The 26,493-nt window shown below is 37.6% G+C and overlaps 1 protein-coding gene across 1 annotated transcript in view; it reads left to right on the forward strand.

Moving 5' to 3' along the window:
• Window positions 1-26,493, forward strand: part of ACVRL1 (activin A receptor like type 1) — a 256,334-nt gene that overhangs the window by 118,815 nt on the left and 111,026 nt on the right. The window contains exons 6-8 of the mRNA XM_053708027.1: window positions 10,333-10,479; window positions 25,287-25,562; window positions 26,150-26,347. Of these exons, the coding sequence (XP_053564002.1) occupies window positions 10,333-10,479; window positions 25,287-25,562; window positions 26,150-26,347 (621 nt within the window). The remainder of the gene's footprint in view (window positions 1-10,332; window positions 10,480-25,286; window positions 25,563-26,149; window positions 26,348-26,493) is intronic.

Below are 26,493 nucleotides of genomic sequence, written 5' to 3' on the forward strand. Positions count from 1 at the left end.
GTCTGTAAAAACCAGTACATAGGCCGTACTATACATGAAGTACGTGACCGTATCAGAGAACACTTAAATGACATTGAAAATTCAATATATTGTTTGGCCTTGGCTACTCACTTCATCATTGAACATCAAGGACTCACCAATGACTTTAAATAGTTTGTTATTAAAAAAGTCACTCGGCCTCCTAGAAGGGGAGATGTTCAGTCATTGTTGAGAGGCTTTTTGGATTTTCAATCTTGAGACTCTGGTTCCCCTGGGTTTCAACATTGAAACTGATGTTATTAATTTAACATGGAGTTAGTGTTTTACCATATACTTTTTAATTATTTGCAATTAAATGTATTGGATATTCAGCTAGTCTTAAGTAGGCTGCCAAACTTAATTCGTTTTTATATAAGAATATATTAAAAATCTTTTGGAATTTTTTCTCCATGATAAATTAATGACAGTTGTTTCATTGAGGGTATTCCTTTTTCTTTTTAATCTTTTTTTTTTCTGTATTGTATTGATGAAAAGGGATCTATAATTGTTTTATGACACCAGCTTCAGAATGTAGATCAAACATTATAACTTTATAATTTATGATAAAATGTATAGCTTTGTTAGCTTCATTTAAACCTATATATGTTACATAATAGCTGTGTGTGTACAACTTTAAGACCCTACCTTGGTTTTTGGCCAATTATATTGCAGGGATCTGCTTAAATACTTGTCGGTAGGTGCTAGGACATACAGGTCTATGAGTAAGGCAATGCTTCGCCGAACCGCGTAAGACCATATCTCCTGCCCTATGGTTGTTTGCTTTTATGCTCAAAAACGGTGTTAGTGATCACAGCGCTGAAAAGGCTAAAAGGTATGTACACACAAACGTATAGGAGGACTAGATAGATTTTATAGATTTTATTTAATACAGAATGGTATAAAAACAATGCTAGTTGAAATAATCATAAAAAGCGGTATATCTGATTCTCTTCTTGGAGGTTTAAAACAGACAAGTTAGCCGGCTATTAGAGAAAATTGTTACATTAACTCCGCTGGCAACAATGTTAAAATAACGTTAAAATAACTCAAAATGATACTTAAAAATACAACATAATACCTAAAAATAGCCGTACAATTCGACCCTTTCCCCAAAGGATTGGGTGGACTAGGGTATAATTATCCTTGAGTGGGCGCGGTCAGAAACCCACTACTGATTCAAACCTTTGAATAGTGGCAGCAATATTTATTGGTGACGCTATTTAAAAGGCTATAGAGCTGATAAATAAAGTGCTAAAGATGGAGCACAGTAGATGTCAGTGAAGCTATGGATCCATATCTATAAATTGGCCGCAGTAAAGATTCAGAAATGAGAGTGCTTGACAGAAGCCGCACTCGATTTGGAATCTATGACACTGACCCCTGGCTACAAGGGTTGCTGCGATACCGAAAGATGTTAGATATATAACACAAGGTGGTGAGTGTAAACTACAGGGAAATACCAAATTGCAATACAAAATAATAATAACAGGGGTAACACAGATCTATACAACAGTGGGATCGTAAAACGAGTGTGTGCAACAAGTATGTGCAAATGCAAAGATTCAAAAGTAAAAAATGCTGACAATAATACCACAATCGTGTACAATGGTATAAAAGTTAAAAAAGGTGTGCAAAAAAGGTAAAAAAGTTAAAAATGGTGACAAGGAGCAATGCTGTGTGGAACAAAAATGTGTGATTGAGCAATGTCAGTGAAAAATCTGTGCGTTAACACTAGAAAAATCCAGATAAACTCCTGCTGTTATAAGAAAAACTCCTGCTGTTATAAGGAAAAAATGTTTATAATAGAAGAAAAAGTGGAGTATAATAATGATTAAAACGTTCGTGGTGGCTAAGTTTGTTGGTGAAAACGTTTTAACTTTTGAATCTTTGCATTTGCACATACTTGTTGCACACACTCGTTTTACGATCTCACTGTTGTATAGATCTGTGTTACCCCTGTTATTATTATTTTGTATTGCAATTTGGTATTTCCCTGTAGTTTACACTCACCACCTTGTGTTATATATCTAACATCTTTCGGTATCGTAGCAACCCTTGTAGCCAGGGGTCAGTGTCATAGATTCCAAATCGAGTGCGGCTTCTGTCAAGCACTCTCATTTCTGAATCTTTACTGCGGCCAATTTATAGATATGGATCCATAGCTTCACTGACATCTACTGTGCTCCATCTTTAGCACTTTATTTATCAGCTCTATAGCCTTTTAAATAGCGTCACCAATAAATATTGCTGCCACTATTCAAAGGTTTGAATCAGTAGTGGGTTTCTGACCGCGCCCACTTAAGGATAATTATACCCTAGTCCACCCAATCCTTTGGGGAAAGGGTCGAATTGTACGGCTATTTTTAGGTATTATGTTGTATTTTTAAGTATCATTTTGAGTTATTTTAACGTTATTTTAACATTGTTGCCAGCGGAGTTAATGTAACAATTTTCTCTAATAGCCGGCTAACTTGTCTGTTTTAAACCTCCAAGAAGAGAATCAGATATACCGCTTTTTATGATTATTTCAACTAGCATTGTTTTTATACCATTCTGTATTAAATAAAATCTATAAAATCTATCTAGTCCTCCTATACGTTTGTGTGTACATACCTTTTAGCCTTTTCGGCGCTGTGATCACTAACACCGTTTTTTAGTATCTGTTCTTTTGAGGGGATTGGTTAGACCCCTTTTGTGATTCACAGCTTAAGGTATATCTTAGCGCTGATATATCATATTATTCTGTATTGCTTTTATGCTCAGCCTTGCTAATTACTTTCCCGGTTTCAATAAATATTTGGACATTTCTCTCCGTGCCCACTTGTTTCTGTTCTTTATCCCCCCTTAAAGCGGCAATATGGCAACCCTAGAGAACATATCAGTTAAATGCTTGTGATGCTTTCTGTTTGTGTAACTTCATATATATTTGTATAGCTATTATTTTATTTTATTTTTGTATTGAAATATAAGAGAAGTATACAAACATTATAGTATATCATTAAAGGGAAACTGAACCCAAATTTGTTCATTTGTAATTCAGAAAGAGCATGCAATTTTAAGCAACTTTCTAATTTACTCCTATTATCAATTTTTCTTCGTTCTCTTGCTATCATTTTTTGAAAAAGAAGGCATCTAAGCTTTTTTTTGGTTTCAGTACTCTGGACAGCACTTTTTTTATTGGTGGATGAATTTATCCACCAATCAGAAAGGACAACCCAGGTTGTTCACCAAAAATGGGCAGGCATCTAAACTTACATTCTTGCATTTCAAATAAAGATACCAACAGAATGAAGAAAATTTGATAAAAGGAGTAAATTCGACATTTGCATAAAATTCCATGCTCAATCTGAATCACTAAATTAAATTTTTGGGTACAGTGTCCCTTTAAATGAACAAAACTTTCGGCAAGATTACGAGTTTTGCGTTAGAGGCTATGCAGTGCTAACGAGCAGTTTTCTCTCACCACTCGCTTACATGCAGCACTGGTATTACGGGTTTTTACAAACCCGACGTTAAAAGGCAAGAAGTGAGCGTAGAGCGCTGCTTAAGTCAGTAGAGAGCTGGTCGTACGTGCTCGTGCACGATTTCCCCATAGGAATCAATGGGGAGAGCCGGCTGAGAAAAAGTCAAACACCTGCCAAAAAACAGCGTAAAACTCAGTAACGCAGCATTGATTCCTATGGGGAAATAAAATGTACGTCTACACCTAACACCCTAACATGAACCCCGACTCTAAACACCCCTAATCTTACACTTATTAACCCTAATCTGCCGCCGACGACACCTGCATTATATTTATTAACCCCTAATCTGCCGCTCCGGACACTGCGGCCACCTAAATTATACTTATGAACCCCTAATCTGCTGCCCCCAACATCGCCGACACCTACATTATATTTATTAACCCCTAATCTGCTGCTCCAATGTCGCCGCCACTATAATAAACATATTAACCCCTAAACCGCCGCACTCCCGCCTCGCAAACATTAGTTAAATATTATTAACCCCTAATCTGCCATCCCTAACATCGCCGCCACCTACCTACATTTATTAACCCCTAATCTGCCGCCCCCAACGTCGCCGCCACCACTATACTAAATGTATTAACTCCTAAACCTAAGTCTAACCCTAACACCCCCTAACTTAAATATAATTAAAATAAATCTAACTAAAAATTCCTATCATTAACTAAATAATTCCTATTTAAAACTAAATACTTACCTATAAAATAAACCCTAAGATAGCTACAATATAACTAATAGTTACATTGTAGCTAGCTTAGGGTTTATTTTTATTTTACAGACAGATTTGTATTTATTTTAACTAGGTAGAATAGTTATTAAATAGTTATTAACTATTTAATAACTACCTAGTTAAAATAAATACAAAAGTACCTGTAAAATAGGGGAGCGGAGCTTGGCACCGAAGCAGCTAGACGCAGTCTTGAAGAGCTCCTGATTATTTACTAAATTTATTAACTAATAGCTTTGTATATCTACTATTCTTTATGCTGCCAAAACTACTGATGAACATTGGGATACTATCGCTCTTCATGTATCCTGACCAAGGCAATATAACGCTACTTTTCAACCACTAAGTGAACAGCGGTATGGTGAGGCCTAAAGGGCTGGCTGAGTTTCGTTAGTTGGAGTGGTTTTTGGCGCCACTCATCAATCTCCTATTCTAATCGGATTGCATTCCAGTGTTATAGTGATCAATACTTATTACTACAACCCCAACTACTCCATTTACATATCCATAACTTTCAACTTGGAGGAACTCCTACTAAGCCTGCAAGTTGTCTTTTCATAATTTTGAAGTGGCTGTAATTCGAAATCTCAGTGATCTTCTACCGACAACTCAGACTGAGAACCGTCGACTGTATCACCATCTCAGGAAATGCCTGTAGATGGTTCACAACAGAAGCAAGTTGCTGATCGGTATAACTGTGTATGGGCCGTCTTAACCTCGTGGGATATGGCCAATTCTTGGAAAGATGTGTCGGACGTCCTGATTGATCGAACTGGACTATGGGCTACTACGAGAGTCGAGTCACAAGGCATCACAGTGTCCCATTTTACTTTGCTACGGTCAGAGGTGAGGGGCCCTATACCCGGGCAGCTGAGAACTCTAGTTTATATTTCTGGATGACATTTTACATCGCCCCTAGGAAGTGGAGGAAATTCTGCCTAACTCTGCTGCAACACGTTGCTAGAAAAGCTGGAGTGGGGTAGAATACTAAGTCCTTCACAGAGACTTATTTGGTTATTTTGAATGTTCTCCTAGTATTAGTCTATATATATATATACATGATTGTTTGGCTTTTTCATTTTAGTTTTATTGTCATTTCCATATTTCTTATTGAGTGCTCTGTCTATATTTTAAGGTAAAGGTACTACATCAGACAGGCAGCACGCTACTGGACAAATTGGAGAGAGATAGACTAATAAGACATACGCAGAGACTTACTTGGTTTATGTGAATGTACTTTTATTATCAGTTTATAGACATAAAATGGCTTAGCATTTCTAATATAGTTTTTTTGCTATCTATCTATGCCCCTTTGCGTCATTAACATATACGTTCTGTTAAGAGTGCTATTATATACGCTGTGTTTTCTATAGCTGATGGACTGCCTTTAGTCTAATGTATTTACTAGATGTTATGGTTTGCTTCCAAGTCGACATATTTTGGGGTTTTCTTCAGTAGATTGAAGTCCAGGTTAGGCAGGACTAAACACCTCTTACCCTTCCTATTAGATCTTTAATACATAATAATCAGCTCCTTTTATATGCACCCTAGGCACTTATTTGCTAATGTTAACTATAAAATATTGGTTTATGTATGCGAATACCAGATTTGGAGCTACTATATAATAATAGTAGAGCTAGGTTTGAGACGTAAATGGCTTCTACTTTTTCTGCTGAGCTGCCTGCGGCCGAGGTAGCCTAGCAAACATGCCATATATGTACTGATATAGCCTCATATAGAAGTATTTTAGATACAAAATTATAATATAGTCTCCTAGACCACTTATATTAAGATGAATAATAGCATTATATGTATCTACTCGCCCATTCGAGGTGTTTTTATTATCCATCTCATGCTTTCCTATAAATATAACTCAGCGCCCAACATTTATACCCAACTGGTTCATTTAGTGTACTTGGCTGCTATAGTCATAGTCCTTCTGTATTCATGTAGATGGAGTTAAAGCAGTTTCGCTATGTGATTTGCTATGCTCCCCATATCCCTTTCCACTTAGTACATGTATAGATCTCTCAAAGCTAATTGTATGCGTATATATTTTTGTAAAACATCAAGGATAGCCCTTAACTGCTTATACCTGGGTATGCATTAGCTATGGTACATGGGTTAGTTGTGAACTCCCTGCCCTCACAGTCCTCTTTGACTAGTCTTATACTATTAGTTGGCTGGTTCCGATTCCCCCCTAAGGGTCTTCCCTTAGTATTTGTTTAACAACTAAACTCAGGAACACAGATTCCATTTAATTTTCCTGATATTCCACATATGGCTGACACAATGTAGCGGCTAGTAATATTCACACTCCTATAATATATAATGTTAGTCTTACTCTCCTCCTTTTTATGTGCCTTTTCTAGTGGTTAGGGACCCGTGTGTGGTCTCTTTAGTTTGAGGAGTGTGCTATATATTAGGGCTCCAATATGGCCCTATATGCTATATACTTGAAAGCTTTACATACATCTGGACATTTATAGACCCAAGGGCTTAAAAGTGTCCCTATATGTTAATTCGAAAATTTGAGGTTACTTCTTTGGCTCTAATAATCACATAGGTAGAATTTCAATACTAGCATTTCCTCTGACTTTAGATACTTAAATGTATGCTTTTATCTATGCTTTATAATGTGATAATGTTTGGTTTCTATGCGGTACTGTATACTACTTCTATTTGCCCTTACGGGTTGAGGGCCTGTGTAAGTGTTTATTTTGTACTGCTCTATATATTACCTCAATAAAAATTATATTAAAAAAAGGAAAGTGGAAACAGTGAGAGTTCGGTGGCAGGTGCGGTCTGGATTACAGTGTGGTTCGGGTGTTCTGTGGACCTTCTGCAGGGATTGTGGCCAAGTGTTGATGCGGGTGGGTGTGGTGCAGTCCCCTGCGAATATGTGCATGGAGGCAGTGTGGTGTGTCTGGGTGATGTGTCTGGTGTGTGCACGGTGTTTGAGGGGTGAGGTAGTGGTGGAGGGGGTGATTGTTGAGAGTGATGAGTGGGAATGATGATGACAACATTTTTGCTCATCATTTTTGGCGATCATGTTTTCCACCATTGTTTCACCCTTTGGACGTTGTGCGTGCATTTGGCGCGTTGTCCAGATGCACCACACTGTTTTTGTGTGTGTGTTCCCGGGGGATTGCGCCACACTTGTTTGTGTCTGCATTTGGGCCGCGGTCTTTGCGGGGGGTCCGCAGAGCGTCTGGGTCGCATTGTGGTTTGGATTGTATTTTTTGCCAAATTCTTGTTGTTTTTATTTTATTTTATTGTTTTTATATCATGGATCCATGAGGTTTATTGTATAATATATTGTCAGTTTTAAGTAATTTCAAGAATTTTTGTCACACACCATAGAGTGAAAATAAATATTGTCTTTTTAGTCAAAAAAAAAAGTACCTGTAAAATGAAACCTAACCTAAGTTACAATAACACCTAACACTACACTATAATTAAAATAACTAAATTAACAACAATTAAATAAATTAAATTAGCTAAAGTACAAAAAAACCCACATTAAATTACAAAAAATAATAAACAAATTACAAGATATTTAAACTAATTACACCTAATCTAATAGTCCTATCAAAATTAAAGGGCATTTGGATGGGCATTGCCCTTAAAAGGGCAGTTAGCACTTTTGCGGCTCAAACCCTAATCTAAAAAATAAAACTCACCCAATACACTCTTTAAAAAAACTAACACTAACCCCCTGAAGATCGACTTACTGTTCTGAAGACCGGACATCCATCATCAAGGAAGCGGCAGAAGTCTTCATCCAACCGGGCCAAAGTCCTTAACGAAGCCGGGAGAAGTCTTCATCCAAGCCGGTCGAAGTGGTCCTCCAGATGGTCAGAAGTCTTCATCCAGAAGGCATCTTCTTTCTTCATTCATCCGACGCGGAGCGGGTCCATCTTCAAGACATCCGACGCGGAGCATCCTCTTCAAACGAAGTCTTCTTACTGAATGATGGTTCCTTTAAGTGAGGTCATCCAAGATGGCGTCCCTTAGATTCCGATTGGCTGATAGAATTCTATCAGCCAATCGGAATTAAGGTAGAAAAAATCCTATTGGCTGATGCAATCAGCCAATAGGATTGAGCTTGCTTTCTATTGGCTGTTCCAATCAGCCAATAGAATGTGAGCTCAATCCTATTGGCTGATTGCATCAGCCAATAGGATTGAGGTTCAATCCTATTGGCTGATTGCATCAGCCAATAGAATTTTTTCTACCTTAATTCCGATTGGCTGATAGAATTCTATCAGCCAATCGGAATCTAAGGGACGCTATCTTGGATGACGTCACTTAAAGGAACCGTCATTCAGTAAGAAGACTTTGTTTGAAGAGGATGCTCCGCGTTGGATGTCTTGAAGATGGAGCCGCTCCACGTCGGATGGATGAAGATAGAAGATGCCGTCTGGATGAAGACTTCTGCCCGTCTGGAGGATCACTTCGCCCGGCTTGGATAAAGACTTCTCCCGGCTTCGTTGAGGACTTCGGCCCGGTTGGATGACGACTTCTGCCGCTTCCTTGAGGATGGATGTCCGGTCTTCAGAACAGTAAGTCGATCTTCAGGGGGTTATTGTTAGTTTTTTTAAGGGTGTATTGAATGGGTTTAATTTTTTAGATTAGGGTTTGGGTCGCAAAAGAGCTAACTGCCCTTTTAAGGGCAATGCCCTTTTCAGGGCAATGGGGAGCTTAGGTTTTTTTAGTTAGTATTTTATTTGGGGGGTTGGTTGTGTGGGTTGTGGGATTTACTGTTGGGGGGGTTGTTTGTATTTTTTTACAGGTAAAAGAGCTGATTACTTTGGGGCAATGCCCCACAAAAGGCCCTTTTAAGGGCTATTGATAGTTTAGTTTAAGCTAGTGTTAGGTGTTATTGTAACTTAGGTTAGGTTTTATTTTACAGGTACTTTTGTATTTATTTTAGCTAGGTAGTTATTAAATAGTTAATAACTATTTAACTATTCTACCTAGTTAAAATAAATACAAACTTGCCTGTAAAATAAAAATAAACCCTAAGCTAGCTACAATGTAACTATTAGTTATATTGTAGCTAGCTTAGGGTTTATTTTATAGGTAAGTGTATTTATTTTTAAATATGAATTATTTAGTTAATGATAGGAATTTTTAGTTAGATTTATTTTAATTTTATTTAAGTTAGGGGGTGTTAGGGTTAGACTTAGGTTTAGGGGTTAATACATTTAGTATAGTAGTGGCGACGGGGGCGGCAGATTAGGGATTAATAAATGTAGGTAGGTGGCAGCAATGTCTGGAGCGGCACATTAGGGGTTACAAATTTTATTACAGTGTTTGCGATGCGGGAGGGCCTCAGTTTAGGGGTTAATAGGTAGTTTATGGGTGTTAGTGTACTTTTTAGCACTTTAGTTGTAAGTTTTATGTTACAGCGTTGTACCATAAAACTCTTTACTACTGACTTTTAAATGCTTTAGGACTCTTGACGGGGTAGGGTGTACCGCTCACTTTTTGGCCTCCCAGGACCAGACTCGTAATATCAGCGCTCTGGAAGTCCCATAGAAAAAAGACTTTATGAAGTTTACGTAAGTCGTTTTGCGGTAAGGCCAAAGAAGTGTGCGGTGCCCCTAAACTTGCAACACTCATAATAGCAGCGGTAGGGAAAAAGCAGCGTTAGGACCTGTTAACGCTGCTTTTTCAAAGCACCACATTTGATATTCAATTGTCTCATGAATTAGGAAAAGATAGAATTCAAATAACAAAAGGTTAGCACATACTTGTAGAGAGAATAAGGGTACAATTTAAATCAAGTTTATTATTTATGTACGTTTTTATAGGTAATATTTTATAATCACTGAAAAATAATAATAACAATATTGATGATTATTATAAAACTAGATTAGTATAAAAAGATAAAAAACAATTTGAAAACCAATTGAAAAAAAAGTTATGGTTTTCAGGCAAATAAAAATTTATTTAATTGTTAATAACAAAATATCTATAGAAATGCAACCTACAAAATAGAGTTTTTGGCGAGAGTTCCTTATCACACTGTGTGTCTCTAATATGTTTATTTCACAGGTAAAGGGCGATATGGAGAGGTGTGGAGGGGTACATGGCAGGGGGAAAATGTAGCTGTCAAAATATTTTCTTCCCGAGATGAACAGTCCTGGTTTAGAGAGACGGAGATCTACAACACAGTGTTGTTGAGACACGAGAACATTTTAGGTAGGTAAATCACAAAGCTGGCAATGCTAAAATATATAACAGATTATTTTATGATGTATGGAGGTTGTTTAAATAGGTGCATGAGTTAGGTTTCACTTTATGTACAAAACATACCAGTTATTAGACCTATGCTTATCTGACCTATTCATGCATATAAATATGTTCATGCATTATAGGCTTAATTCTTTACTGATTATTTATTTCCATTTTACTAATAATACCACAAATAGATTTTTTTTTATAGAATTTTATTTTCATTCTAGTCCACCAATAACACTGCTCCTAATATATCTCTTCCCTTGTCTCCAGATACTCTCCCACCTGATTCCTTCACTCTGCTTAGGTCCTCCTCTCTTGTTACCTCCTCACATTTCCATCTACAGAACTTCTTCAGATTGGTCCCAATCTTGTGGAACTATCTGCCTTGGCCTGCAAGACTCTCCTTCAGCTTTCAATGCTTTAATTTTCCTTGAAGACTCTGCTGTTCAGGGATGCATATAATCTGCGCTAACCTGTTTTAACCCCAGTTCATCTTCTTCATTCATTTGCAACTCTTGCACCATTTAGCATATAAGCTCACAAGTCCAGCTATCCTGTAAATCAGCTTCATGTACGGTGACCTAAAACATTTGGTAACTCATGGGCAGGATCTTGTACTCATTCATCTGGTATATTATTGCCTCTTATGTGTTTAAAGTGCTGCAGAATCTTTTGGTACTCCTACAATTAAATGATAACAATAATACTAATAACCATTTCCATTCTAATATTATCAACATATACATCATTAACAGAAACATGCTGAGTAGTGATTTCATATAGGTATAGTGTCATGAGTATGAAAAATGTTGATTTATACATACTAAGCAGTGTACACATGCCTGCTTTGCTTTATTTAAGAAGCATTTGTTAGCATTTTTAACCCCTTATAAAAATTATTCTTAACAGAAGGAGTTAGCTCAGAGGATCAGGATACACAACAGGCTGTTAGGTCTGTGGGTGATCATAAAGGGGCAAGTAAGAGGTGATAATTAACCTGATAAAAATACAATATCAAATCTAAAAACCTTAGTTTTATTTTATTTTTGTTGAAACCAGCCCGTGAGGAAAGTTTAGGACTGTGCACATGTCTTGAACACTATATTGCAGCAACATCTTGTACAATTGTGTCACAATGTTATATTATATAGTGCTAAAGACATGTGCCCGCACCTGAGCCTACATCAGTATGTTTTCACAGAAAGAAGTTAAATTTCAACAAAGGGTACCATTATCTATGGTAGTATTCTACTGTAAACATTTTGAGTTTGAGATTCCACTGGTTACAGAGCTAGGGTTAGTAGAGATCTGGGGAAAAGCCTACTTTATTCATGCATTTTTAGAAATGAACGTAATGAATTAATGAATGTAATATAAGCTTAACAAATAATAAAAATAAACATTATTTTACAGTAATTATGTTTATGTTAGATGCTAGGAGCCAACGTCTGTTAGCTTCAGGTGATGCGGGAATAGATTTTATTCAAATATGGAAATACAGTGTTCATTTAGGTGTTTTACTGATAAACATAGCGCTGCTGAATTTGTTGGCGCTCTACAAATAACCGATAATAATAATAATAATAATAATAATAAACATAGTCATAAACAGAGCTGTGGTGCTGTTTCTCCTGTGATAAAAACATTAAGTGACCACTCAGAAGAAAAGGAGTTAGTGTGTTCAAGGGTAGGATGTGATGTTACCTCAGTTTGTAAGTACCATGAAATCTAATTGACATTGAAATATCAGTAACAGTAACCGTTGTTGTAATCCCTTGGAATATCACAAAAAAAAGATTAAAAAAAGGACTACTACTATTCATTTTTATTATTGGTTATACTTATATTACATCTGTTCATGTCTCAAAATGCATTAAGAAGACTTTTCCTCAGATTACTACTAGCCCTAGCTCCGTAACCAGAGTTAATCAAACTGAAGTTCAGGAGAAATGTTAAAAAATTGCACATTCTCACCCCCATAAAAAAAAAAATAAGCAAAGTATCAAACCTTAAATTTCCAGGATACACACTATACTTAAATAGCACAAAATATTTGCAGCATCTGTTTGGTACACACACTTGTAAAACGGTGTCAAGCAATGTTAGTCAAAAAGTCCACAATAGACCTCAAATATACAGATAATGTAAATAAATCAATAATCTTCACCCCTGTATTCAGCATTCAAAATCTTCCTCCCCTCCCCATATAGAAAGTCATTGCTCCTCAAAGAATGAAGACATCCACAACAAGGTAGAGAATATAGATAACACTCACATATGACGGTGGGGAGAGAACGTGCCAGTCCTGGGGAAACGGTGCGTGAGTGTCCGATTCAGGGTAACTCAGCTTCAGATTCAAACTGTGCTCCTTGGCCAGTAATCCCTCTTAGTGCGCCATCCAAAAGACCCGTCCGTGAGTGTCTGTCTCCAGAGTTCCGTGGTTGTGAGCGTGTGACGTCAGTGTGGGGGTGGGGAAATCGAGGGGAGCCGACAGTTCGTAATCCCAAAGGTGCCGATTCTTCGAGGGCTAGACCGCTGCTAGATTGCAGTTCGTCAGTTCATCTGTGCTCTCTTCATATCCATGGAATCCACACAAACAAAACAGAGAGTAGAGGCACCAAGGATGAACGAAAAACTTCTCTTTAATGATAAAAAGACACATGAAGAAAACAGGATAAATGCTTGAAAAACCTCAGGACAAGGTGAGGGTTGATGATATCCACGTACCCTAACGCTGAGGCATTTCAGCTGTTGCTGTAATCGTAGCTGTCGGGTACCTTTGCAGACACCTATTTAAATACTAAAACAATCTCTCAATGGTTAAAACACACCTCCACCTCTATGTGTTATAAATACGCCCATCTGAATGGCCTTTATTACATAAGCCCTAAGTTGTGAACCATAGTTACAAGAAATACAATGATCCTACAACAGACTGTGTTACTCTGTGTCCAGTGATTTAAATAATCATTTAAAGGGAAATGTTCAATTATGTGCCAAATCCCCAACTTTTATATCACATTATTGTATTATGAATAACCGTCTGTAAACTATCTCTGATAACAACCATAGTAACTATTTCTGTACTACCTTCAGTCATAAAGTAAAGAGGTAATAGAAAAGGATTTTTTTCCTCCTTACTTTCCTGTGTGTGAGACTGAACAGCTGTCATGTCATAGGGGCCTATCTAGATATAATAAATATTATGGACCCACAGGCTAACACCAATAATTAATTAGGTCAAACTAAGAGTTAAACCCACAGGGGACCCTGGTTTTTAGCCTGTGTATCCAGAATATTTCCCTTATAGAAAGAATGGCTTCCCTGTCTCCCCCCTATTGTCTGTCTAAACCACCTCTATAATGGTCCAAGACAATGATTTGGGATCCTTGTCATGCATATCTCTAAAATGACTCACTAGGGGTGTAGTAAGTTCCCCTTGTTTAATATTATTAATGTGTTCCTGTATCCTAGTCCTTACTTCACGGGTTGTTAAACCTGTATACTGGATGTCGCATAAATCACAGTTTAGCAGATAAACTGCATAGGTAGACCTGCAGTTAAAGTATGCTCTGTGTGAGAACGTCTCACCTGTATGTGTACAAAAGATTGGGATTGGCTCTCTACTCGAACCACTTTTAAAGTGGTTAGACACTTTACTCCAGCCATTGGTTGGAGAACTTTTAAGCTACTTACGAGGCACCAAACTCCTCCTCAAAGAGATAGAGGAAATAACTTGGAAGGAGGACAATAGCTGGTTAATGATAGACGTTAAAGCGTTATATTCATCCATCCCCAATGATTGTGGGTTGGAAGCCATTGCCTTCTTCTTGAGGAGATCCACCAGCTATGATAGTGAATTTATAAATTTTGTGCTGAGAATAACGGAGATTTTGCTCACACACAACTTTTTCATGTTTGAACAGACCTTTTATCTCCAGAGATGTGGCACGGCCATGGGGGCGAAATTTGCCCCCTCATATGCCAACCTGTATATGGGTTGGTGTGAGCTGTGCCACATCTTTGGAGATAATAATAATTTTAAGTCAGATATAGCTTATTATCGTTGGTATATAGACGATTTGCTCATAGTTTGGAAAGGGGGCAGAGATAGAGCATTGGATTTTGTAACATACTTAAATTGTAATGATGCAAATCTCCAGCTTACCTTTGAATTCGGTGGATTAGAGATAAATTACTTAGATGTAACTCTGCGAGGAATAAAGGAACAGAATGTTATGGTGGAATTATATAGAAAGCCCATCACAGGGAACACTCTTTTACATGCTGAGAGCAGCCACCCTAAACAAGTGTTCAGATATGTCCTAAAGGAGCAGTTCACAAGGGTAAAACGTAACTGCACCAGAGATGTAGATCACTCTAGACATGAGAAAGATTTGACTAGCAAATTCTTAGAGAGAGGTTATCCAAAACAGGAAATAGAGAGAATTCACAAAGAGGTAAAGGATACAGATAGATCCAGCCTCCTAAAGGATAAAGCTGGAGAAAAAGGGGGAGACAAGGTATCTAAACAAATAACCTTCGTTACACAATACAGCAGGCAATACTATCAAATGTGCAACATTCTACGTAAGCATTTGGCAATTTTGAAAGCGGATGATGATCTGACAGAGGGGCAAAACAATAGGGAACTACCTTGCCCCTACTCAATTAAAAGATGTGAGGGCAAGCGAATCCTCTTGGTTGAGATTTAAAGGGGTTTATAAATGTAGCTACAGAAATTGCATAGCTTGCGAACATGCCAGGGTAGGCAGCTCTTTTAGAAGTACACATACAGGTGAGACGTTCTCACACAGAGCATACTTTAACTGCAGGTCTACCTATGCAGTTTATCTGCTAAACTGTGAGTTATTTGAAATCCAGTATACAGTTTTAACAACCCGCGAAGTAAGGACTAGAATATGAGAACACATTAATAATATTAAACAAGGGGAACTTACTACACCCCTAGTGAGTCATTTTAGAGATATGCATGACAAGGATCCCAAATCATTGTCTTGGACCATTATAGAAGTGGTTAAGACAGACAATAGGGGGGGGGGGGGAGACAGGGAAGCCATCATTTCAAAAAGGGAAATATTCTGGATGTGTGTTTAACTCTGTTTGACCTAATTAATTATTGGTGTTAGCCTGTGGGTCCATAATATTTATTATATCTAGATAGGCCCCTATGACATGACAGCTGTTCAGTCTCACACACAGGAAAGTAAGGAGGAAAAAAATCCTTTTCTATTACCTCTTGACTTTATGACTGAAGGTAGTACAGAAATAGTTACTATGGTTGTTATCAGAGATAGTTTACAGACGGTTATTCATAATACAATAATGTGATATAAAAGTTGGGGATTTGGCACATAATTGAACATTTCCCTTCAAGTGATTATTTAAATCACTGGACATAGAGTAACACCGTCTGGTGTAGGATCATTGTATTTCTTGTAACTATGGTTCACAACGTAGGGCTTATGTAATAAAGGCCATTCAGATGAGGTGTAGGTGTGTTTAACCACGTGGTTCATTTTAACCATTGAGAGATTGTTTTAGTATTTAAATAGGTGTCTGCAAAGGTACCCGACAGCTACGAAACAGCCGAAATGCGTCAGCGTTAGGGTACGTGGATATCTGCAACCCTCACCTCGTCCTGAGGTTTTTCAAGCATTTATCCTGTTTTCTTCATGTGTCTTTTTCTCATTAAAGATATGTTTTTCGTTCATCCTTGGTGCCTCTACATTCTGTTTTGTTTGTGTACACACTATACTTACCTAGGTACCCCCCTAAAGACTGAGACCTGAACTCTTCCCATTATAAATTGATCCTAAAGGTGGAACTTTCAGTGATATTCATCATTACATTAGGACTTAAGCCAATGGAACAAGAATGTGCAAAATGTTTATATACTGTATGTACATGTAACTTGTAATGTGCTCTTGTAACTTGTAATGTGCTCTAGGGATCAGTTTTTGTTCCAAGGAGCTAGGACCATCCTGAGCTGAGATGTTGAGGTTTCTGTAAAATATCTGTATAACCAATATTTGTTGTGCACCATGACACAAAGATGGCAGCCGTGGTTAAACCAAGTAAAATTAAATAAAAAAAACTGGTGGTTTTGCAATACCAATAAATTGAGGTAATCACTGGAGGGGGCGGGAAGAGGGCGGGAGCGGGTGGTACCGCTACGCCATGCTACATGCGACGAAAAAAAAAAAGAGACGGTGTTTTGTCGCAGTAAGGGGGAAGAAGGGAGGAGAGGCAATGAGGGTATACTCTGTGGGATCCGTTGGGGGAAAGTGATCTGGTAGAGGGTAGGTTATTGAGGGGGGGCAGCTATACTACAGAAAAAATTGGTATTTTAATGGGGGTTTTTTAAAATTTGCCTAATTTGCAGCAAACTGGGTACTGGCAGACAGCTGCCTAAGATGGCGGCAAATAGGTAGAGGGGGAGTGTTAGATTGCTGTTTCGGGGGAATCAGGGAGGTTGGGAGGTAAGGGGGATATACTACCCTGCAGAAAATATATAATAAAAAACAACAACTTATTTTTATACTGGCAGACTTTCTGCCAGTACTTAAGATGGGGGTGACCTTGTGTCAGGTGGGAGGCTGATCTCTACACTAAAGCTAAAATTAACCCTACCAGCTACCTAATTAACCCCTTCACTGCTGGGCATAATACAAGTGTGCTGCGCAGCAGCATTTAGTGGCCTTCTAATTACCAAAAAGCAGTGCCAAAGCCATATATGTCTGTTATTTCTGAACAAAGGGGATCCCAGAGAAGCATTTACAACCATTTGTGCCATAATTGCACAAGCTGTTTGTAAATAATTTCAGTGAGAAACCTAAAATTGTGAAAAAGTTAACGATTCTTTTTATTTGATCGCATTTGGCGGTGAAATGGTGGCATGAAATATACCAAAATGGGCCTAGATCAATACTTTGGGTTGTCTACTAAAAAAATATATATATAGTTTTGATAGGTAAATATAAAAAAGGCTCTATTTCTGTTTAAATGTAGTGATGGCAAAAATGCTAAAAATGCTCTGGTCTTTTGGGGAAGTTTTTGTCTGAAATGCCCAGTCCTTAAGGGGTTAAAGATACCAAAAGAATGAAGAAAAATTGATAATGGGAGTAAATTAGAAAGTGCTCTATCAGAATCATGAAAGAGTATTTTTGACTAGACTATCCCTTTAAGCTAACAGTCCCTTTAACATCTGTAACCTGATGATTTCCCAGTCTTGAAAGCATCTTTACTTTAAACCCACACTTTTAATTCATCCAATGCCCCTATTCCTTTTATAATGTTTCTTTTACTCCGTGTCCATCCTATTTCTCTTACAGATATCCTATTCATATCAGATATCTGACTCAAGAACGCAGAGGATGCTACATCTTTCAGACGCTATTTAAAGGGACATGAAACTCATGTTTAGTTCTTTCATGATTCAGATAGAGCATTTAAACAACTTCCTATTTTACTTCTATTATCACATTTTCTTTTTTGTCTTGGTATCCTTTGTTGAAAAGAATATCTAGGTAGGATCAGGAGCTTGGAGGTAGCTGTTGATTAGTGGCTGCACATATATGCCTCTTGTCAATGGTTTATCAATGTGCTCAGCTAGCTCCCAGTAGTGCATTGTTACGAGTTTTGCGTTATGAGCGGCTCGGTACTAACTTGCAAGTTATTTGCACTGCTCACCTCCCTATGGCGCTGCTATTACAGGTTTTCAAAAACCCGGTGTTAGCAGGCAATATAGCAGCGTTGAGCTCCATTGAACTCCATACCGCACCCAAATACCAGCGCTGCTTTGAGCTGGTTGTACGTGCTCGTGCACGATTTCCCCATAGACATCAATGGGGAGAGCCGGCTAAAAAAAAGCCTAACACCTGCAATAAAGGAGCGTAAAGCTCCGTAACGCAGCCCCATTGAGTCTTATGGGGAAAGAAAATTAATGTTTACACCTAACACCCTAACATAAACCCCAAGTCTAAACACCCCTAATCTTCCGCCCCCGATATCGCCGACACCTACATTATACTTATTAACCCCTAATCTGACACCCCTGACATCGCCGCCACCTACCTACACTTATTAACCCCTAATCTGCCGCCCCAATGTTGCCGCCGCCTACCTACACTTATTAACCCCTAATCTTCCGCCCCCAACGTCGCCACCACTATACTAAAGTTATTAACACCTAACCCTAAGTCTAACCCTAACACCCACTAACTTGAACATAATTAAAATAAATCTAAATAAAAATTACAATTAATACCTAAATAATTCCTATTTAAAACTAACGCCTAGATTTAGAGTTCTGCAGCTAAAGGGGTGCGTTAGCTACGCATGCTTTTTTCCCCCCGCACCTTTTAAACAACGCTGGTATTGAGAGTTCTCAGAAGGGCTACGTTAGGCTCCAAAAAGGGAGCGTACACTTATATTTACCGCCACGGCAACTCTCAATACCAGCGGTGCTTACGGACGCGGCCAGCTTCAAAAACGTGCTCATGCACGATTCCCCCATAGGAAACAATGGGGCAGTTTGAGCTGAAAAAAAAACTAACACCTGCAAAAAAGCAGCATTCAGCTCCTAACGCAGCCCCATTGTTTCCTATGGGGAAACACTTCCTAAGTCTGCACCTAACACCCTAACATGTACCCCGAGTCTAAACACCCCTAACCTTACACTTATTAACCCCTAATCTGCCTCCCCCGCTATTGCTGACCCCTGCATGTTATTTTTAACCCCTAATCTACCCTCCGTACACCGCCGCAACCTACGTTATCCCTATGTACCCCTAATCTGCTGCCCCTAACACCGCCGACCCCTATATTATATTTATTAACCTCTAATCTGCCGCCCCCAACGTCGCCGCCACCTACCTACACTTATTAACCCCTAATCTGCCGACCGGACCTCACCGCTACTATAATAAATTTATTAACCCCTAATCCGCCTCACTCCCGCCTCGCAAACCCTATAATAAATAGTATTAACCCCTAATCTGTCCTCCCTAACATCGCCGACACCTAACTTCAAGTATTAACCCCTAATCTGCCAACCGGACCTCACCGCTACCCTAATAAATGTATTAACCCCTAAAGCTAAGTCTAACCCTAACACCCCTCTAAGTTAAATATAATTTAAAGCTAACGAAATATAATAAATCTTATTAAATAAATTATTCCTATGTAAATCTAAATACTTACCTGTAAAATAAACCCTAATATAGCTACAATATAAATAATAATTATATTGTAGCTATTTTAGGATTAATATTTATTTTACAGGCAACTTTGTATTTATTTTAACCAGGTACAATAGCTATTAAATAGTTAATAACTATTTAATAGTTACCTAGTTAAAATAATTACAAAATAAATCCTAACCTAAGTTACAATTAAACCTAACACTACACTATCATTAAATTAATTAAATAAACTATCTACAATTATCTACAATTAAATAAACTAAACTAAATTACAAAAACAAACAAACACTAAATTACAAAAAATAAAAAAAGATTACAAGAATTTTAAACTAATTACACCTACTCTAAGTCCCCTAAAAAAATAACAAAGCCCCCCAAAATAAAAAAATGCCCTACCCTATTCTAAAATAAAAAGTTAACAGCTCTTTTATCTTACCAGCCCTTAAAAGTGCCTTTTGCGGGGCATGCCCCAAAGAAAACAGCTCTTTTGCATTTAAAAAAACATACAATACCCCCCCCAACATTACAACCCACTACCCACATACCCCTAATCTAACCCAAACACCCCTTAAAAAACCTAACACTAAGCCCCTGAAGATCTCCCTACCTTATCTTCACCATGCCGGGTATCACCAATCCGTCCAGAAGAGGGTCCGAAGTCTTCATCCTATCCGGCAAGAAGAGGACATCTGGACCGGTAGACAAGTTCATCCAGGCGGCGTCTTCTATCTTCATCCATCCGGCGCGGAGCAGGACCATCTTGAAGCAGCCGACGCGGATCCATCCTCTTCTTCTGGCAACTCCCGACGAATGAAGGTTCCTTTAAGTGACGTCATCCAAGATGGCGTCCCTCGAATTCCGATTGGCTGATAGGATTCTATCAGCCAGTCGGAATTAAGGTAGGAAAAATTAATCTGATTGGCTGATCCAATCAGCCAATCAGATTGAGCTTGCATTCTATTGGCTGTTCCGATCAGCCAATAGAATGCAAGCTCAATCTGATTGACTGATTGGATCAGCCAATCGGATTGAACTTGAATCTGATTGGCTGATTCAATCAGCCAATCAGATTTTTCCTACACTAACCCTTGAAGATCACTTACAGTTTTTGAAGACCAGACATCCATCCTCAACAAAGCTGGGAGAAGTCTTCATCCAAGTGGGCAGAAGTCCTCAACAAAGCCGGGAAAAGTCTTCATCCAAGCTGCAAGAAGTGGTCCTCAAGGTGGGCAGAAGTCTTCATCCAGACGGCATCTTCTATCTTCATCCTTCCGACACGGAGTGGCTCCATCTTCAAGATATCCGGCATGGAGCATCCTCTTCATACGGTCCCAGCCGTACACTGAAAGTTTCTTTAAATGACATCATCCAAGATGGCGTCCCTTGAATTCCGATTGGCTGATAGATTGCATCAGCCAATAGGATTTGTTCACCTTTAATTCCGATTGGCTGATAGAATTCTATCAGCCAATCGGAATTCAAGGGACACCATCTTAGATGACGTAATTTAAAGGAACCTTCAGTGTACGGCTGGGACCATATGAAGAGGATGCTCCGTGCCGGATGTCTTGAAGATGGAGATGCCGTCTGGATGAAGACTTCTGCCCGCCTTGAGGACCACTTCTTGCCGCTTGGATGAAGACTTCTCCCGGCTTTGTTGATGACTTCTGTCCGCTTGGATGAAGACTTCTCCGGCTTTGTTGAGGATGGATGTCCGGTCTTCATAAACTGTAAGTGGATCTTCGGTGGTTAGTGTTAGGTTTTTTAAAGGGTTTATTTTTAGCTTAGGGTTTGGGCTGAAAAAGAGCTAAATGCCCTTTTAAGGTCAATGCCCATCCAAATGCCCTTTTCAGGGCAATGGGGAGCTTAGTTTTTTTAGATAGGATTTTATTTGGGGGGTTTGGTTGTGTGGGTGGTGAGTTTTACTGTTGGGGGGGTTGTTTGTATTTTTTTTTTACAGGTAAAAGAGCTGATTTCTTTGGGGCAATGCCCTGCAAAAGGCCCTTTTAAGGGCTTTTGGCAGTTTAGTTTAGGATAGGGGTTTTTTTTTATTTTGGGGGGCTTTTTTATTTTGATAAGGCTATTAGATTAGGTGTAATTAGTTTAAATATTTGATCATTTCTTTTTTATTTTGTGTAATTTAGAGAGTTTTTTTTTGTAATTTAGTTAATTGTATTTAATTAATGTAATTTATTTAATTGTAGTGTAAGGTTAGGTGTTAATGTAAGACAGGTTAGGTTTTATTTTACAGGTACATTTGTATTTATTTTAACTAAATAGTAAATCGTTAATAACTATTTACTAACTAATCTACCTAGTAAAAATAAATACAAACTTGCCTGTAAAATAAAAATAAAACCTAAGATAGCTACAATGTAACTATTAGTTATATTGTAGCTAGCTTAGGGTTTATTTTATAGGTATTTATTTTTAAATAGGAATTATTTAGTTAATGATAGTAATTTTTATTTAGATTTATTTTAATTATATTAAAGTTAGTGGGTGTTAGGGTTACACTAAGTGTTAGGTTTAGGGGTTCATAACTTTAGTATAGTGGCGGCGATTTTGGGGGCAGCATATTAGGGGTTAATAACAGTAATGTAGGTTGCGGCGATGTTAGGGACAGCAGATTAGGGGTTAATAATATTTAACTAGTGTTTACAATGCGGGAGTGCGGCGGTTTAGGGGGTTAATATGTTTATTATAGTGGCGGCGATGTCCGTAGCGGCAGATTAGGGTTTAATAATTTTATTTTAGTGTTTGAGATGCGAGAGGGCCTCGTTTTAGGGGTTAATAGGTAGTTTATGGGTGTTAGTTTACTTTTTAGCACTTTAGTTATGAGTTTTATGCTACGGCTTTGTAACATAAAAGCCATAACTACTGACTTTCAGTTTACGGTATGGATCTTGTAGTTATGGGCTGTACCGCTCACATTTTGGCCTGACAGGCAAACTCGTAATACCAGTGCTGTGGCAGTCCCATTGAAAAATGACTTTTTGAAAGCTGCGGTAGTTACGTTGCGTTACGGACAAAAAAGTGTGCGGTACAGATATACCTGCAAAACTCGTAATACCAGCGGTAGTGAAAAAGCAGTGTTATGAAGCTTTTTCACTCATAATGCAAAACTCGTAATCTATCCGTAAGAAATTTAAACAATTGATCTTTTATTGAAAAGCAGAGATGTAAGCTCAAGAGTGTGCACGTTATCAATTTGCAAGAGCACTAGTTGGCCGCACTAATTACTGTCACATAGTGCTTCAACAAAGAATACCATGGGAATGAAGCAAATTTGATAATAGAAGTAAATTGGAAACATTTTTTAAATTGTATTCTCTATCTGAATCACTAAATAACTGTTTTTGGCTTCATATCCCTTTCATTAGCAGGTTATATTAGCCTGCCACTAGGTGGCAATAAAGAAAATACATTTATTAAATGTAGTCCTTTGTACATTGTATTTGTTCCAGTTTGGAAATTCAAAATACTGTTAATAGCTTCTTTTTTTAAATACAGGGTTCTGTGCTCTATAAAAAAAAAAGTTTTTCTTTTAGGATTGAGGCATCTTTACCAACAGTGGTTAGAAACACACATTTCTGCATCGTTTTAAAATTGATTGCAAAAAGCTTTGTGTTTCATACAAAAACATATTTTAACATACTTCATTTCTGCTTTTCATGAGCACACTGTCACTTTCACTTCCTTTATTAAAGTCATTTTGTTTCTTTTCTTTAATTAAAAAAAGTGCATACTAAAATGTTTTAGTTTTTTTTGCCTGGTTGGTTTTCCACCAACAGAAATTTGTTGGAGTTTTCCTTATTAGCCACATATATAAAAAAAACATGACATTACATGCGCTTTATCATTAAATTATATTAAAAAAACACTATGTATTATTAAATATAAGATTAATGTTATTAGACAATTGAATGAGAGAAGACTATTACTAAAAATCTATTTTATTTTGTAATAAAACAATAAGTTGACTTTTCATTTACTCTACTGGGAATACTTATATATAATTCATTTTCATTGCGTAAATGCTCAAAATAAATTATCCAAGTACAACTAATTCCTATAATTGCAATATTATGGGAATTACCAGACTAGATATAAACAATCCTTTGGGACGCTGCATACCTGCAGTTACCACAATGAGTCAAACATAAACAGATGCTCATAGTGTTCCATGTCTCATTTCCTTTTATTATTAGCTTTTCTTTGCAAATTGCCACAGTAATCCACAGTGCTGAGTACATGATCATTTTGTCATACAATATATTATATAGTGTTGAAAAATAGATGTTAGATAGAAACTGATAAAAGAGGAGAATGACACTGTTCCAAAAAGCTTACATTCTATAGCTTCCTAGAGTCGGGTTGCCATATAAGAAGAAAATGTTCTTCATAATGAAGCTCTTTTAAATCCGCAATCTGGCAGCTTTGCAACTAGAGATTTCAGAAGTATTTAGATTGTGATCTGATTAAGAGAACTGTATGCCCAATTACCCTAAATAAATACATGATTTATGTGAAAACATCATCTTCTTGTTTACTTGTCTGTTGTCTATTTACTTAAAGGGACACTGAACCCAATTTTTTTCTTTCGTGATTCAGATAGAGCATGCAATTTTAAGCAACTTTCTAATTTATCCTAATATCATTTTTTCTTCGTTCTCTTGCTTTCTTTATTTGAAAAAAGAACGCATCTAAGCTATTTTTTTGGTTCAGAACCATGGAAAGCACTTGTTTATTGTTGGATGAATTTATCCACCAATCGGCAAGAACAACCCAGGTTGTTCACCAAAAATAGGCCGGCATCTAAACTTACATTCTTGAATTTCAAATAAAGATACCAAGAGAATGAAGACAATTTGATAATAGGAGTAAATTAGAAAGTTGCTTAAAATTGCATTCTATCTGAATCACAAAAGAAAAAAAATTGGGTTCAGTGTCCCTTTAATGTGTTTTTCAAAATATTCTTACAGCATATGAGTTCTAGTTTATCCCTTAATGGGACAGAAAACAGTTTGTAATTCTAAGACATTTCTGTTGTATTGCTCTTTAACAGTGATGCTAACCTTGGCACCCTAGATGTTTCAAACTACATTTCCCATGATACTTAGGCACTCGGTAGTCTACTTGAGCATCAAGGGAAATGTAGTTCCAAAACATCTACCAATGTTAGCCATTGCTGTTCTAGAATAATATATAGCCAAATCTAAACAAATCATCATTATTTTTACTGCAATTGCTTTTCAATAACCAAACTCCACCGTCCATTGCCTTATTAGGAAGAGCCATTCTGGGTATAGTCAGCAGGCAAGACTAGAAATGGACATAATGTTAGTATAAAGTACATTGCAGCTGTTATCAGTTAAAGCCAATTAGGGAAATATATGTAGCGAGGTTAGCCTTGATATGTCAGCAGGTTGCATTTAAAGTTCTGAGAATAGTATATAGAAAAGTATATATACAACTCTCTTTCAGCCAACAGATTAATAAACTTTATTTGTCAATGCAATGTTTAATTTTCTTTTGCAGGGTTTATTGCCTCAGATATGACATCTAGAAATTCCAGCACTCAGTTATGGCTGATCACTCATTACCATGACAATGGGTCACTGTATGACTATCTGCAAAGGACTACATTAGATTCTATCAGTTGTTTGGAGCTGGCAGTTTCCATCATTTTTGGCTTAGTGCATCTCCATGTGGAGATATTTGGAACCCAGGGAAAACCTGCAATAGCACACAGAGACCTTAAGAGTAGAAATATCCTGGTGAAATCAAATAAGCAATGCTGCATTGCTGATCTAGGTGAGTATTATTAAACAGAGGCAGCGTGTTGTGTGTGATTGAGAAGTAGCACCGATGATTATCTCACATTTCTACACTTTTTCTCCCTATTGTTCTGAGGCATGGTTTGGTAACGCCCAATGTATCATTTCCTCATCTCTTTCCTTCTATTATTACATATTTCCTTTTGTTTGGCTTCCAGACAAGGTGACTCTTGCTACCTGCTTACTGTTCTTCTTGGCATCTCTAGAGTCCTCCCCTTAGTAAATGACTTCTGCTACATTACCGTGTACATTTCCATGATTTCACTCCTTGACAAAAGAAGCAAGATTTACAGGGGAAGAGGTTATATCGCAATGCTGGAGATGTATCATCAGAGGGCAGCATTTACGTACTGCTTGATATATGATGGGGTTCAAATAATGGAATACCAATCAATGTGTTTTTCAACAATCTGCTTTATTCTCTCTCTGTTCATGAGTTCCTAGCTAGCTTATTAGCATTCAGCAAACTTATAAGCATTTATAATGCATTTGTCAGGTTTTTAAAAAAAAGAAGCAAATATTAACAAATTAAACGTATCATGTTTTGGTTGTAAATCAAATTAGGTCTGGCTGTGATGCATTCTCAGAATGGTGATTACCTGGATATTGGTAACAATCCAAGAGTTGGCACAAAACGCTATATGGCTCCTGAGGTCCTTGATGAAACCATACGAACAGACTCATTTGAATCTTACAAACAAACGGATCTGTGGGCCTATGGATTGGTGTTATGGGAGGTCTGCAGGAGAACAGTAATTAATGGTGAGTAGATATCCTCAGGGCTAATTAAATATGTTGTATAAAATTGTGTTGCATGAATGAAGAGAAAACAAAGGCAATGATTATTCTCAGAATCAGTAAAAGGCTGTTTAATATTTTCTGAACGTTTTCGTTTCAAACTGTACATA

Source organism: Bombina bombina, chromosome 3 (assembly GCF_027579735.1).
Source record: "Bombina bombina isolate aBomBom1 chromosome 3, aBomBom1.pri, whole genome shotgun sequence".
In the NCBI taxonomy this organism is placed as follows: domain Eukaryota; kingdom Metazoa; phylum Chordata; class Amphibia; order Anura; family Bombinatoridae; genus Bombina; species Bombina bombina.